The sequence below is a fragment of the Hemibagrus wyckioides genome, linkage group LG07 (genome assembly GCF_019097595.1).
Source record: "Hemibagrus wyckioides isolate EC202008001 linkage group LG07, SWU_Hwy_1.0, whole genome shotgun sequence".
NCBI lineage: Eukaryota > Metazoa > Chordata > Actinopteri > Siluriformes > Bagridae > Hemibagrus > Hemibagrus wyckioides.
In genome coordinates, this window is record NC_080716.1 from 24,022,724 (window position 1) to 24,040,436 (window position 17,713).

At 40.7% G+C, this 17,713-nt stretch overlaps 1 protein-coding gene across 7 annotated transcripts in view; it reads right to left on the minus strand.

The window, feature by feature from the left end:
* Positions 1–17,713, minus strand: part of clcn3 (chloride channel 3) — a 43,111-nt gene that overhangs the window by 17,036 nt on the left and 8,362 nt on the right. For 4 of the 7 annotated variants that reach the window (XM_058395679.1, XM_058395674.1, XM_058395675.1 and 1 more), the window contains one exon: positions 14,570–14,745. In XM_058395679.1, coding sequence (XP_058251662.1) covers positions 14,570–14,729 — 160 coding nt within the window. In that variant the 5' untranslated portion in view covers positions 14,730–14,745. Of the gene's footprint in view, positions 1–5,079; positions 5,364–11,578; positions 11,791–14,569; positions 14,746–17,713 lie in introns of those variants that run through there. The other 3 variants (XM_058395678.1, XM_058395676.1, XM_058395680.1) reach the window with 3 other exon arrangements.

The following is a 17,713-nucleotide window of genomic DNA, read 5'->3' on the forward strand; positions in this document are numbered from 1 at the left end:
GAATATAAGAGTGATGTTCCAGAAACATCTTTAGACGAGTTTAAAGGTGCTTTGTCATGCTGCTTCACAAAATAAACACACAGGAAAGTAGAAGAGAGGCCACAGGATTTCCCCCTCTACACACACACACATGAACAAACACACTGCAATACAAGAACATGCAACTGACCCAAAGTGAACAACTTATTTATAAATCCTTTGGGGGGGGGAACTGTTCCCATCTCTCCTTTTCACACCCTGAGTTAAATGAGAGACTAGAGATGGAGAATTTCCTCCTCAGGCAAGTGTACAGACCTTTAGCTTTTTCCCTTTCAGGCGTATTCTCTGATTTTTTAAAGCTATAACAAGTTACCACTCAGTAACACCCAGAGAATCTCTACCTACTTTCACTATTTACAGTTACGTGAGGGAAAAGCCACAGAGACACACACACATGCACGCATACAGACACACACACACGTGCACACACACGTGCACACATACAGACACACGAACACAGACAGACACAGACACACACAAAAAAATAGACACACAGACATGAACGCAGACACACACACAGATACACACAAGAATGTAGACTCACGCACACATACACACACACACACGCACACAGGATGAGGACAGATCCTGGTTATGGCTTTGCTGCAGAGTCATTGTGAGTCAGTTAAGATGTCCTAAGAGAGATCAAACACTTAAAATCACATGCACAGTTTGCACTCAGTGCCTCCTCATAGAGAATGGTCAGTTTCAGCAGCTCCGCTTCCTCTAGAAGAAAAAGAAAAGAGGAAACGAATAAAAACCAGCTGGCAGAGGTGAGCTGAAGCTGTCTGCAGTTCAGCTGATGCAAGCTGCTTCTTTCAGATAGCTACTGAGAGAACAACACACTTTATGCTGACTGTCTTAATCTCACACACACAAACACACACCGGATCTCGCCTAAAGCTGTTATGCTGAATATCACTCCTCTAAACTGATCACTGTGTGATTGATCAACAGCTTCTCAATCTCTCTGTAAGTATCTTTATAATAATAATAATAATAATAATAATAATAATAATAATAATAATAATAATAATAATCTTAGACACTTGGGGAAACATGTGTAACTACATTAAGCTGAGACAGGACTGAACTGAGGAACCTGGAGCTGTGAGGCAGTAGTGCTACCACCACCATGCAGCTCTGAGCTCGGAGTCAGAAACTATATATTCAGATGACACACTTCACCATCAAACTGTGTTTCCTTTACCTGACAAATAGATACTGCATGATGTACCGGTGTAGGGGATCATTTTACAAAACAAAAGCATATGTAAATACTCATATCTGAATACAGCTCTGTGTTTAATCGGTCAAATGAAGAGAAATCAACACAAATTAAAGCAGTGACGCGGCTAAAACACACAGCCTTGAACACAGTAATGATTTTATCGTCCCTATGTGATGTTACACTGCTGCCACATCCACTGACGCTTACTCTAATTATATTATCCTATAGAAAGTGCAGGATGATATACAATACATGATATTGTCAAAAGGTTTGGGACACCCCTCCAAATCATTGGATTCAGGTGTTGTTTTTCAGGGGTTGGTGCGCACGCACACACAAACACAAGCACACACACACACACACACACACACACACACAGGAAGACACGCGAATGCAGACAGACACACAGACAGACTCATGCACACACACACAGGTGAAGGCGCAGAGGTTCGAGAGGTCACCGGTTTCAGTCACACCTGATGTCTGCTTTCACTGAGTCCATGAACAATCGAGCTACTTAACCCTGTGGATCAGCTTCTTTCTTGTAGGAGTGCAAGCACAATTTCCTTGAACCCCACAGAACGTAACATCATCAGAAGAGCAAACTGTATGACATTACGAGACAGGAACCCGAGCGAAAGTGATAACATCGACTCACAACCGTGTGAACGTCTGAACACCACAGACAGATACTGACTCAAGGTGTCACACACACACACACACACACACTTGCAAAGCTGTGAACAGCACCAGGGTCTAGAAATAAAAAACAAAACCATGAATATGAGAAAAATAAAAATAAACAGTCTGTATGCACTATGCTGTAAGAGCTTGTGTGAATGCTCGAATCTGATTGGTCAGGAGGAGTTGAACAGATTAGAAATTGTGTAATTGTTGATAGGTTTGATCGTGCCTTAGGTTCGGTCGGGTTGAAGCTGATCTTTCCAGCCTGGTTAAAAAGTGCACTTTGTGGACAGTGTGTGTGTGTGTGTGTGTGTAAATGAGATGGAAACTTAATCCTGTAGATAAGCTCGTGTGAAACGTGCGTTATTGATCACATTACTAAATAAAAAAATCACATTAGGAAATAAAACAATTACAGGAACTGTATTAACACTATTATAATCAAGGATATTTCCGATTCCTCACTCTGTGGTGATTAGTCACATAAGATCAAGGTGAGTGATTTTGGGTGCTGGGTTTTTTTACAGTCGCAGCGCTTTTACTGATGTTCAGCCTGCGTTGAAGACCTGAGGGAAAAAAAATCGCATACACAAACAGGTTTCACTTTTACAAGCCAGACTGCAGCAGAAGAAATGACGGTGCTGTCACACAGCAGGAAAGGAGAAGCTCAACACAGCATCAGAGAGAGAGAGAGAGAGAGAGAGAGAGAGAGAGAAAGAGAGAGAGAAAGAGAGAGAGAGAGAAAGAGAGAGAAAGAGAGAGAAGCTGAAGCTGACAGGATTAAAAAACAGCAATGAACAAGCATGAAGAAATCTCCTCAATCCCATCAACTGAGCAGATCTGTATGATTAGTATTTAGCTGTTCTGAATGTTTTGGTTGTAAGAACAGAGCTTGGGGTTGGAATGTGACCTTCCTGAGCTGTTTCAGCATGTGACTGAACACACACACACATACCTCCCTCCACCAGGAACACATCCTGCACCACGTCAGCACAAGACTGAGTTAATGAGCAACAATTACAGTCCTAGCAGTGCCTACTGCTCAAAAGTAAGTGCACCCCTCAGACAAAATACACTGATCAGGCATAACATTATGAACACCTGTCTAATATCGTGTTGTGTTGTCTCCCTTTTTGCTGCTAAAACAGCCCTGACCCGTCCTGCACTGTGTATTCTGACACCTTTCTATCAGAACCAGCATTAACTTCTTCAGCAATTTGAGCAACAGTATCTCGTCTGTTGGATCGGATCACACGGGCCAGCCTTCGCTCCCTATGTGCATCAGTGAGCCTTGGCTGTCCATGAACCTGTCTCCAGTTCACCACTGTTCCTTCCTTGGAGCACTTTTGATAGATACTGACCACTGCAGACTGGGAACACCCCACAAGAGCTGCAGTTTTGGAGATGCTCTGATCCAGTGGTCTAGCCATCACAATTTGGCCCTTCATCAAACTCGCTCAAATCCTTACACTTGCCCATTTTTCCTGCTTCTAACATATCAACTTTGAGGACAAAATGTTCACTTGCTGCCTAATATATCCCACCCACTAACAGGTGCCATGATGATTATTCACTTCACCTGTCAGTGGTCATAATGTTATGCCTGATCAGTGTATATAACACATTGACAGCGCATCATCAGATTTCCTTCAACATCATTAAAGAAAATGTTAGAGCTGTCCATGCTATTACTCTGAACACAATTTTTGCCCTTGGTCTAATAAGTGCTTAGCAGACATCCATCAAATAAACAGTCTGATCGATCAGGCTAGCTTTCTCAGCTGAGGACACTCTGACCAATCTGATCAGCTTTGTAGGTTTCTAATGGATAATGACTGCTGTGTATGAGGCCAGTGCACTACATAGGAAATATGGAATGAAGTAAACACATCAGGGGTCGAGCTGTTACTTTATATTCATGAAACAAGTTCCTATTAGTTCCTACATCTCACTCACTAGCATCTTTCTCTTTTTTTGTTTTCTTTCGCTTTAAGTTCGTCATGTTACAGACAAACCACAAACCCTTCCTCCTGAGGACTTTACCATGTCAGAAAACATTAAGCCCCTGACCGTTACAAAGCAGCGACACCGCAGACACGCTTACTTAAAAATGCTGAATAAGCGTCTCCTCGCAGATAACTACGCTAGAGCGCCCGCTGTATACGCTGTTACCATAGAAACAAGAACGTATTTCTGAATTAATGTTAAACTGTTATTTGCCTCTTAGCCAGAAATATATCTTCTGATCAATCAGAGGCGAGGATTCAAATGTGATGTGGTATATAAGACATTTACATTTCTGGCATCTTGGCAGACGCCCTTATCCAGAGTGACATCTGAGCAATTGAGGGTTAAGGGCCATGCTCAGGGGCCCAGCAGTGGCAGCTAGATTCTTCTGACCAGTCCTACACCTTAACCACTAAGCTACCACATCCCCAAGACATTACTTTGTGCAATGGAAGTAACTTTATTATTTGGCATGAACACAGATCAGTGTGTGAGACAATGGCTTAGCAAAACCCACGTCATCAAATTAACACCCTGCTCACATCGGACACTAGAGGTAGGGATTAGTGTGTGGGATTTTGTGTATAATGTACGTGTATACTTATATGAAACCATAACACACAGGAAGGCTCGTGCATGAGCTGTAACTGGAAACCAGTGTGCAACAAGTCTTTCCTGCTGACCTGATCATGAATTAATGAACGCATGGAGACGTAGTACACTGATTCAGTCATTCATTCAAAGCCTGGATTTGCAGGGGTCTTACACACACACACACACACACACAGCTCTCCTTGTCTCTAGGGAGGAGGCCCAGTCTATGGAGTCAAGAAAACACGACGTGAAACACACATACGCACGCGCGCACACACGCACACCATTTTAAACGCAGGACTAAACAACACCTTAAAGCGCTGTAGCCAAGCGCGTGCGCGTTCTCTCCGTCTCGCAAGCACGCGCACGCTTCATGGCAGCACGGGCAAGGTTAGTAAATTATTTACAGAAAAAAAAACACACACAAACGCATACCGATAATGCGCAGTGTTTGCACGCTAACAGCTAACGAGCTGAAAGCTAAATTTGCATACAACCCTAATGTCGGGAAGATAAATCATTACCTCTCATGCGGATCTCCTGCAGGGGAATCGTGTCCCCTCCGCCGTCGTAGGGTAAATAAGGGTCCGCGGATTCGTCCTCCATTACACTGCCTCAAGCTAGCAGGTTACACTCTAGGTAAACCTGCCGGCTGCCATATTTACCAGCCGCAGTCAGTCTCACACACACACTCACTAGGGGTGTGTGTGTGTGTGTGTGCGCGCGCGTGCCCCCTCCTTCTCGGTCCCTTGTGCACTAGTTTTCCTTCCCCTTCCTCCGCGAGCGCTTCTCCTCATCAGCTGAGGGATTATCGTGATGATGTCATCGGGAAGAGAAGAAAGGGGCCGTGTTCCAAACCGCGGAACCGGACCTACCTTATCGCCAGTTCATAGTGATAATGCACGAAAAAAACAATTTCATCTCAATGTGCAATAAGCTAATGTAAACTACCTCTCCTATACCGTTTCCACACGTATGGAGACCGTCGTGTAACATACACAGAGTGATTAAACACGGTAATGTGGATTTGAACGAAGCCAGAAATAAAGCGGTTGCTATGGAGGGGCTGCTGGACGAGTCCAATGAGTAAGAATCCGGGGGGGGGGGGTCTCAACTCTGACCGGGGGTTCAGGGAGAGCAGCTGAGCGACTGGAAATGGTTCAGTTAGTAAGACTTTTTCTTTCTTTTTGGATGATTTAAAAGTGCCACTTTTCAGACACATAAGGAATAAAAGCTGATCCAGAGCTCTGGGAATCGGTGTAACATCTCTGTGTACAGTGACTATTGTATTATTAATATGTAGGATTATATGAAGTAAATTATTAGCTTGAAAAACTATTTACAAATAAAGAACTCATCACTGTGACACACACACACACACATACAGTACATACATACACACACACACATACATGTATACACACATACACACACACACATACATAAATGCATACACACATGCACACACATACAGTACACACATACACATACTGTACATACACACACACACGCACATCCATACATACACACACACACATACAGAAATACACACATGCACATCCATACATACATATACACACACACACACACATGCACATCCATACATACATACACGCACATCCATACATACATACATACACACACACACATACATACACACACACGCACATCCATACATACATACACACAGGCACATCCATACATACATACACACACACACATACAGAAATACACACATGCACATCCATACCTACACACAAATACAGACATACACACACATGCACATCCATACATACATATACACACACACACGCACATCCATCCATACATACACACACACATACATATACACACACACACGCACATCCATCCATACATACACACACACATACATACATACATACACACATGCACATCCATACCTACACACAAATACAGACATACACACACACGCACATCCATACATACATATACACACACATGCACATCCATACATACATATACACACACACACGCACATCCATCCATACATACACACACACATACATACATACACACACGCAAGCACATCCATACCTACACACAAATACAGACATACACACACACGCACACATACAGAAATACACACATGCACATCCATACCTACATATACACACACACATGCACATCCATACATACATACACACATGCACATCCATACATACATACACACATGCACATCCATACATACATATACACACACACACACACACACATACAGAAATACATACACGCACATCCATACATACATACACACACACACGCACATCCATACATACATACACACATGCACATCCATACATACATATACACACACACACACACACATACATACATACACACGCACATCCATACATACATACACACATGCACATCCATACATACATATACACACACACACATGCACATACAGAAATACACACATGCACATCCATACATACATATACACACATACAGTACATACATACACACACACAAACACACATCCACTTTATTAGGAACACCTGTGCACCTTCATTCATTCATTCATTCACTCAGTTATTCAGTCAATCACGTGGCCAATCACGTGGCAGCAGCACAGTGCATAAATTCATGCAGATACAGTTCAAGAGCTTGAGTTAATCTTCAAATCTAACATCAGAAAGGGGTTAAAATCTCAGTGACCTTTACCATGGCATGTTTGTTGGGCAGGTTTGAGTATTTCAGAAAATGAAATAAAGTGTTGATGAGTCAGTGCCTCGGATTATTCTTGTTGGTGGACTTCATTTGTTGTAGCCTAAAAGATTATTTTACATAATGCACCTTAAATAAAGACAATGCTTTTATTTGCTCTTCCTGTTTGTTAGTCTTTAGTTGTCTTCATATTTGTGCACTACTGTCCCAGCTAGCAGTATTCCAATGTCTGAATCTTTTTTTGAATGAATCTTTGACAAGTGGTACGAAAAATAAGAAGTCAGTGATTTGTACTCATTTTCAGCCTACAGCTTTCTGTCACTTATCAATAGGAAACAGCACAAAGCGGTTCCTTTAAGTTTGTAATGCAACTGAAAATACTGTGCAACTTCAAACAACAGATGGAGGTTAACCAGTGTACATGGTGGTACAAGCAAAGGTGTGTGTAAAGGGGACTATTAAACAACTCTACACCATGAAAAGGCATCTGTGTAGCACCACCTGTTATGTCAAAGGCATGTGTGAGAGAGAGAGAGAGAGAGAGAAAGAAGGAGAGAGAGAGAGAGAGAAAGAAAGAGAGAGAGAGAAAAATCTTTTCTCTTATGAAATGAAATTCTCTTATTCCACAGCAGTGATAGTTCATACACTACATTGGCAAAAGTTTTGGGACACCCCTCAAAATCATTGAATTCAGGTGTTGTTTTTCAGGGTTTGGGCTCGGTAACTTGGTTCCGGTGAAAGGAACTCTTAATGCTTCATCATACCAAGACTTTCTGGACAATCTCATGCTCACAACTTTGTGTGAACAGTTTGGGGATGACCCCTTCCTGTTCCAACATGACTGCACACCAGTGCACAAAGCAAGGTCCATAAAGACATGGATGAGTGAGACTGGTGTGAAGGAACTGACCTCACAGAGTCCTGACCTCAACCTGATAGAACACCTTTGGGATGAATTAGAGTGGAGACTGTGAGCCAGACCTTCTCGTCCAACATCAGTGTCTGACCTCACAAATGCACTTCTAGAGGAATGGTCAAAAATTCCCATAAACACACTCCTATACCTTGTGGAAAACCTTCCCAGAAGAGTTGAAGCTGTTATAGCTGCAAAGGGTGGGTCAACTCCATGTTACACTCATGTGCATGTGAAGGCAGACGTCCCAAAACTTTTGACAATATAGTGTATTTTTAAACTCCTTTAGAGTCATGTTTAATGTCGTGAAACATGAGGGTTTTTGTGATTGTTGCAGCCAAAAAATGCTTGATTTTGCTGCAGCTTTTTTCATGTACAGTATTTAACAGATGCCCTTATCCAGAGCAATGTACATTTTGGGCAATTGAGGTTTAAGGGCCTTGCTCAAGGGCCCAGCAGTGGCTCTTTGGCGGTGTTGGGATTTAAACTCACAATCTTCTGGTCAATAATCCAACATTATAACCACTGAGCTACCACTGCCTACATTTGTGATGGGTAATGAGTTTATATTTAGATTTACATTTACAGCAAGCTCCTCCGAATACTGTGGAGTTTGCTTGATTTTGCATTATTTTCCATGATCGCAAAATCAGGAAATTCTGGATGAACTGATAAAGGGACAGACTTGATCCCTCACCTCTGGTATATCTTCACAGATACTCAGCATATCTGCACAAATACTGCTATGCTGAAGATTTTCCAGCGAAAACAAAGATACAACTTCACCACTGACTAACAAAAACGTTTTAAAAAAATGAACAAATGCACGTTTTAAATCTGAGCATCTGTCATAAATCCCAGTTTACTACGACACCGTGTTACTCAGGGTCGATATTGCTGTTTGCCCTGCTACTGCAATTTTTGGGGTTCCAAAGGTTTCAGTTTAGCTCCAAACAATTGTATATTTTAGCTTTTACTTCTTTTATTAGCTAGGCATTGTATTCTACTCCACTGGAAATCTGATAAGCCCCCAACTATAACTCAATGGCTCATTCATACCACTTTTCTTCTCAAGCTGGAAAATATTCTGTTCTGGAAAGAGTTAAATTCTTTATTTTATTTTATCTATCTATCTATCTATCTATCTATCTATCTATCTATCTATCTATCTATCTATCTATCTATCTATCTATCTATCTCAATTTTATTTATTTATTTATTTATTTTTATTGTATTTTATTTTTATTTTATTTTATTTCATTTTATTCTATCAGGTTTTAGTGTCTGCATGCTACCTATGTTCATCTACTTGTATTTTTTCTAGCTATGATATTTTTGTTGTGGTTGTTTGCCTCGTGTTAGGCTTGGAAAATAAGAAGGATCGTGTTTAACAATGTATTTTAATAATAATAATAATAATAATAATAATAATAATAATAATAATAATAATAATAATAATAATAATAATAATAATAATATAATAATAATGGCTGTTATGCAATAAAAAGTTTGAACCTGGAAATGATACCATATTAAAATAAGGTAATATAATGCTCTGCTGAAAATGAATCTGTATAATCTGATTACGAGGTGCTGGTGCTGAGGAACATGCAATAAAAGCACCATGTGATCTGAGGGGCGGTTAAAAATGGAACTGAACTTTTATATCATTATAGCAGAACATATTAGTGCTCAAAACAATGTTATAGGATATGTAGGTCATCAGCTGCTGTGGATGTGTGTTACATTAACTGCACAGGAAGTGTCCCAGCTACACCTCTGGATGAAACGGATATGCGTTAGATATTTGCATTATCTCACTTTCGTTCCTCGAGTCTCATATCAACCGCCTACTCCTGCCTGCATGGGAGGGAAAAAAATGCCACTGTCTGCGAAAAATATCCCCGGACATGGCTTATCTTTTACACAGATTTTCTTAGAAGCTTCATATGGATGCTGGGTTGCCACGGTTTTCAGTATTCAACCTCAAAAAAAGTTAACTTGGTATTTAAATACCGAATTTCCTCATTTGAATAATATTAGACATAATAATAAATCCCTGAAAAACTTTACTGACTGTTTCTTACAGGCTCATTTCTTGCAAACTCTGTTCATTAGGTCAAGTATTCACTTTTTAAGGCAAACTAGTATGGAAATATTTACAGAACAATCAAACCTACAATTCAGCTGAGTTGAATTTAGTCAACTAATCTATTTGAGTTATATCGCATTTTATGTTAAAGGAACCAAAACATATCTGCGTGACTTATAGACATCTCCACCTTTACACTATATTCCTACAAACCTGATGAACCAGCTATCCAGCCTCCCACAACTCTCGGGATTAACAACAGAGGAATGAAAACAGACTGAATAAGCTAGCATTGTTTGCACAGTTAAAAATACATATTTAACAGACAACCAGACTGTCAGAAAGCTTGATAGGAGAATCGCAAAACAATAAGCCAAAATGTCAGATGCACAGCATTATTGTGAAGGCGGTGGCCTGGTGTCTGGATGACCACAGCATTGTTCATCAACCCAAATAAGTCCAAGTGATCCACAGAGCTCATCTGGATCACACCAGTGTTGTGCTTCAACACCACTACACTAAATATTTAATAGAAAAAAATGTATGGCCTGGATTAAAGAAGTTATATTTCTGGTAAAGGTTGGATGTATACTAAAAAGGCAAATCTGAATCATAAAGTATGGTCAAGATCTTTGAATTGTCTTGGTCTCAAACTGAGTATGTATCCTTAAATGCTACTGTATCTATAGGATGATATTGTAATTCTAAGTTAAATCACCTTTTATTTATTTATTTATTTATTTATTTATTTATTTATTTATTTGTATTTTATTTAATTAATTTTTAATTTATGTTATTTTATTTTAACTAATTAATTCATGTATCTATTTTTTTTCTTAGCACTTAGTAGTACTGTTCTTCATTCATTGCTTCCAATGCTGATTATTATAAAAATGCAATTAAAATCAAGGAAACACACTCTTTACAATTTTACTCCTCAGTCTTTATGCAGCCTTCTGTCTAACCCTTGTGTTGCCAGGTAACCATACCCTCGCAGCGATGGCGTCACCCATCGGTTTGGCCACATCTCAATCCAGCACAACTAGTTCACCTCGAGATCAACCGGCACCATGACTCACACACTCCAACACATCTGCTCACACACTTTCACTTAAAAACACTCAGGAAACTCTACACCTCCAGTGACCATTCCGGACCCCACACCGGGGTAATGTTTAAATATAGTCACTGTCAACCTTAACACACACACACACACACACACATGGTCCTACACACACAGGTTGACCTTATCAACCGAATCAAAACAGCTGAACAATTATCTCACTCTGTCGTTAGTGTTACATACTTCTCCTGGAGTGACACGCAGTCTGGTCCATTGTGTCACCCGGAACCATGTCACTGGTGACTCGCTGTCCTCGACACGCACACGCTCAGATATCATCCCATGTTGTTTCTCAATATGTCCTTGGACAAACTTTGGCATCTGGAGTGAGACTCGAGTGCCTCGTCACACAAGTAAGCTTCCAGCTCAAGGGCAGCCAGACAGAATAAAGCGAGCGGATAGGGCAGAGATTGTTGACTGACGGTGTAAGCCGACACCCTTTCGGTTGCGCAGGCACAAAGATCGGGCCATGCTGGCGATCCTGTGAACAAAGGCTCTGCTATGTGATCGTCGCTCTGCTGATGAATTATCAACTTGATGAGGAGCAGGCAAAACCTCAGGCAGAACTGCATTGTTGGAAAAAAAATAATTTAGAGGCTCACTGACAATTCTGTGATTGTGACATATTAAGCCGTGGATCAGCTCAAAGCAGATAACTTGACTTAATTATGACTATATGACGCACAGAGGTCACACAACATGCCCATGTGACTAAGTTGAGTCATTTTTATGATGAATATTACGCCATCCTAAGCAATAACCCAACTTCCGCTCAAAATGCTGGCTTGGAATTTCAAATACAGAGATATAGCAAGTTATAATTCATAGGAAAATCTTATTAATCTTATCAGTTTTGATCGTCAAACTTACATGTGATAGCGTTTGTCTTTATTGGAATAGCTATCTATTGAAAAATCTGTGTCCAGTGTGTTGTCCTTTCTTGGACCAGCTTGGGTATGTACTAATCACTGCATATATCCCAGGTCTTGACAGCTGGCACTGTATCGAAATATTCAACAATATTCACTTCACATGTTAATGAGTTACATGATTACTGGTGTAGATGAACAGATGGACAAATGGTGAGTAAATGGATGAAGGGTTAATGGGTGAATAGATGAATGGTTGTATAGATGGAAAGATGGATGAATAAATGGCTGGATAAATGGATGGATGGTTGGATAAATATATGAATGATGGATGGAGGGATGAATGAATGAACTGATGGATGGATGTCGATGGATGGATGGATAAATATATGAATGATGGATGGAGGGATGAATGAATGAACTGATGTATGGATGGATGAATGGAGTTGGTTTGGTTTTTGAGACACTGAAGCAGTCATATTTCACAGTCTATGGAAATTTACATGATTTCATGAGTCATTGAGAAACAGTGAAACTTGAAACAGGAAGTAAAGGAGCTATTTGAACTAATCCCCGTTATCCAACACTCATGTTCATATTATTTTAAATGAAAAAAGTTTTAACTCTCAACTCAGGATAAGCAGATGTGCTGTTTGAGGGCAGCAAGAACACAATGTAGAGTCTCTCTCTCTCTGAGTGAATGTATTTGTGTGGACACATACACAGAGCTCTGTGTTGTAAGAAAACCACAGAATGAAGACATTGTAGATGGAAGAGTAGACAGAGGAGTCTTGTAGTCTGCCCCGCCTCAGCAAACTCAATTGTGCCAAAAGAACCTTGAGCTAAAAGAATCAATTAGATACATAAACACCAAACTAGCTCATACAGCTACTGCTTCGATGAGCACATCTGCTCTCTGTCAGAAACGTCGGGGGAATTTATAGAGTACAGAGAAAATAAAAGTAAAAAGTACTTGTTAAAAAGTTAAAAAGTATCTACATTTTTGATGAAAAGAGTGGACTAGCTGCTAGTAAGCAGCTAGCTCGCTAAGAAATGTGTCATGAGGACAATTCTCTGCTAACCCTCACAGCACTGAAATTTGGTGTGCTGGTAAGCTAATGTTTACTGACCCTATAGGAATGAATACTATGGCATGTTTGATAAACAAAACTAATATAAAAACGTTTCTAGTTAGCTAATCAAACTAACGTACAAACTTAACCAGCTAATTTCAAATGTAAGCTCAAGGGCAATTTAACGTTCCTCATCCTGTATGAATCTGTAAAACTCAGCATTGCGAGGAGTAACAAGTGTTATGAAAGACAAAATGAATTTTTTTTCTCTTGAAAATTTACATCAGAAAGAGTACATGTATTCAGTTTTCATACCATTCTTGAACACAAGTACAGTACAAAAGTGAAATGACTGAAATATTCTCCACCCTGCTGATGTGTAAAACTCATAAAAATCTGATCTCATTTAAATTTCCTGCTATGTGTTTAGTGTAAACAGGAGATATTGACATTTGATGACGCACATGACCTGTGACCTGTTTTAGGCCAGAAGACTGAAAAGGAAACGTAAACCAAGCCTGTAAAATGAACCTTTAATATTTACTGCAAAGAAAACATGTGGATACTGGACAGTTCATGAAACCTAGAAGAGTCTAGAAAGCAGATAGAGTATGAAACTGGGAATCTGACAGAATCCCAGGAAATTCAAACTGACTATTAAGTGAGTGAGTGGATGTTGGAACTGGCGGATAAATGGATGGGTGGATGGATGGATGGATGGGTTAATGATTGGACAAATAAATGAATGCAAGGATAGACAGATAAACTGATAGATGAATAAATGGGTGGATGGATGGATGAATAGAGGAATGGATAAATGAACAGATGGACAAACGATGGGTTAAATGGATGGATAGATAAACGATAGGATAGATAGACAGATGGATGATGGGTTAATGGGTGAATAGAAGAATAGATAGATGGAGAGATGGATGAATAAATGGGTGGATAAATGAATGGATGAATGAATGTGGATGGATGGAAGAATAAACGAATGAATGATGGATGGATGGATGGATGGATGGATGGATGGATGGATGGATGGAAGAATGAACGAATGAATGATGTATGTATGTATGTATGTATGGATGGATGGATGGATGGATGGATGGATGGATGGATGAATGGCTGTATCAATAGATGGATGGATGAATGGTTGGATGAATGGATGTATAAATGAGGATGGATTTAGACTGACTGGCTGAACAGGGACACATGTAGCAGGCTCTCACCTGGTGAAGCGTCTCCGTCGAGCAGGTTGTCGTCCTCAGTGGTGTGGAAGTCCATGATGACACCGGCGCCATCGAGCAGCTCCTCGTCACTGCTGGCGCTGGTGATGCTGTTATAGCTGTTCCTGCAGTAGCCTCTGTTAAACAGCTGCTCCGACTCCATTTAGATGTATGGCACCCTGGGAACCACACACACACACACACACACACACACACACACGGTTAAGACTTGTTTAAGACATTAAGGCGTGTAATTCTCAGAGAAGCGCTTTGTAAAGTGAAACAACTCTCACTGAATCAAAGCTGGCTAATTAACATCATTTAAATGAAATCACAAAGGCGTACAAACTTAACTACTTCATATAGATTTTGTCCTCTATTTTCTTCATATTCCTAGATATACAAATCCTGTAATATTAGTCTCTAATGTGCACCACAATGAACTGTTTCACTCATTTAAGCTTTCAACCTCCTTTAAGGAGACTGACAAGTACAGCTCACCACACCTCATTTACTGAGATTGACAGGAACACAGGCCATGCCTCCTTTATGAAGACTGACAGGCACAGACACCACACCCCCTTTAGTAGGACTGACAGGAACAGAGGCCAAACCTCATTTACTGGGATTGACTGTCACAGACACCATGGCCTGCTGTACTGAGATTGACAGGAACAGAGTCCACACCCCCTTTAGTAGGACTAAGAGGAACAGAGGCCATGCCCCCTTTTACTGGGGTTGACAGGCACAGACACCACGGCCCCCTTTACTGAGATTGACAGAAACTCATGGCCACGCCCCTTTTACTGGGTTTCAGTCACAGACACCACTCCCTCTTTACTTAGATTGACAGAAACCAGAGGCCACGCCCCTTTTCCTGGGATTGACAGGCACAGACACAGCCCGCTTTACTGAGATTGACAGAAACCAAAGGCCACGCCTGTTTTACTAGGATTCAGTCACAGACACCACTCCCTCTTTACTTAGATTGACAGGAACAAAGGCCATGCCCCCTTCACTGAGACTGACAGTAACAGTTGCCATATTTCCTATCATTGGACTGACAGTAACAGAGGCCACAAGGTTCTGTTAGAACACATATGAGCCAAAAACACTCAAAGGAATCATAATTTACGGACAAAATCTGACCAATATACAAGATTTAAAATTCCACAATTCAAACCTGGGTTGTGAAAAACCAAGAGGAATAATATAATAATATTCTGACACCAGCTTAAAAATTGGTGAGAAAGCAGCTTTACAGCTTTTAGATCCTGAGTGACCAAAAGGCGATAGTGTTGAAGAAATGATCCTACTCTGTGACTGACCGGCACACACCCCCACCTACAGTACGCACCGATGAATCTAGATCAGTTTATCAGATTATTTGTAGTCACACTCCAACCTTGTTCTGATATTTACTGTTTTAAACTGAATCTTTAAATCTCTATAGTACTGAATGAATCTGATTTGGATGAAGGTAGAAACTCACCAGCACTGACCACAGAGCAGTGCCTCAGCATCACCCCCTACTGGAGCTGTGATCACATCTCACCTGAGCCAGAGAAAATTTAAGTGTGTCCATCCGTCCATCTCTCTCTCTCTCTCTTTCTTTCTCACCCCCCTGTCCCCCGTCTCCCCCCGTCTCTCTCTCTCTCTGTCTTTTTCTCTGTTTCTCTCTCTCTCACTCTGTCTCGATCTCTCTCTCACTCTGTCTCGATCTCTCTCTCTCTCACTCTTTATCTCTTTCTCTATGTTTCTCTCTTTCTCCCTCTCTCACTCTGTCTCTCTCTCTCTCTCTTTCTCTCTCTCTCACTCTCTCTCTCTTTATCTCTTTCTCTATGTTTCTTTCTCTCTCCCTCTGTCTCTCAGTCTCTCTCTCTCTCTTAGTCTCTCTCTCTCCCTGTCTCTCAGTCTCTCTCTTTTTATCTCTTTCTCTATGTTTCTCTCTCTCTCCCTCTCTCGCTCTGTCTCTCTCTCTCTCTCTCTCTCTCTCTCTCTCTCTCTCTCTTAATCTCTCTCAATCTCTCTCTCTCTTTGTTTCTCAATCTTTCTCTCTATCTCTTTCTCTATGTTTCTCTCTCTCACTCTCTCCCTCTCTTTATCTCTTTCTCTATGTTTCTCTCTCTCTCCCTCTGTCTCTCAGTCTCTCTGTTAGTCTCTCTCTCTCTCTCTGTCACTCAATCTCTCTCTCTCTTTCTCTATGTTTCTCTCTCTCTCCCACTCTCGCTCTGTCTCTCAGTCTCTCTCTCTCTCTTTTAGTCTCTCTCTCTTTGTCTCTCAATCTCTCTCTCTCTCTCTCTCTCTCTCATTAGTGGATTGTTTCTTAACTGCCAACACGCTGTACATTGAATCCTATTTTTAAACCTGTTTAAAGTTGGTCACAGCAGAGCGCTCTATATTTTAAAAATGTCAAATGTTTGTTCATGAGTGACATCAGGTGGTATTTTCCATCCTGATCAATCAGGTCACAACACAGTGGCAAGCGTGAAGCATGAAGATGGAGGACAGAAACAAAAAAAAGCTGTCATCTTGGTGAGCGTGTATCAGGAAATTTACGGTATGTTGATTCGAAATTGGTGAATCGCCAAGTTTCACCTGCAACACTGATTATAATAAATCTAATCTAGATCAGTCAGTTAGGACTGGTTATGATGTGTATGTCACATGAGCAGGTTTTTCATATCAGCACACACAAAACAACAACCTCAGTGTAATCACTATTTTCTGCTACACCCTTCAGATAAACAGTCGTTTCACAGTAAAGTGCCCGTGTGAGACGTCCTACGCCTCCTTTCACACAGACACCATGATTGTAATCAAGAGCTATCATCAAAAGCTTAAAAAAAAAAAACAATAAACTATATTTTCTGACAAGCTACAATAGATTACAGAGGAATTACTAAAAAATGTGCTTACGGCACAGGCAAAAAGCTCAAATCTAACAGCGGATCATATTTCAAACGCTTACAAGGAAATTCAGTGAGCGGAAGAAAAGTGAGTCAATATTCATCAAGTGTCTCTGCGGCTGAAATCTCTCATCTTAATGCTCTTCAAGAACAATCTGCAGCCTGGGTCCTGGGAGACATGATTTCCCCCTTCTCCCTTCTCTCTCTATTTCTCTATTTCTCTCTTTCTCTCTCTCTC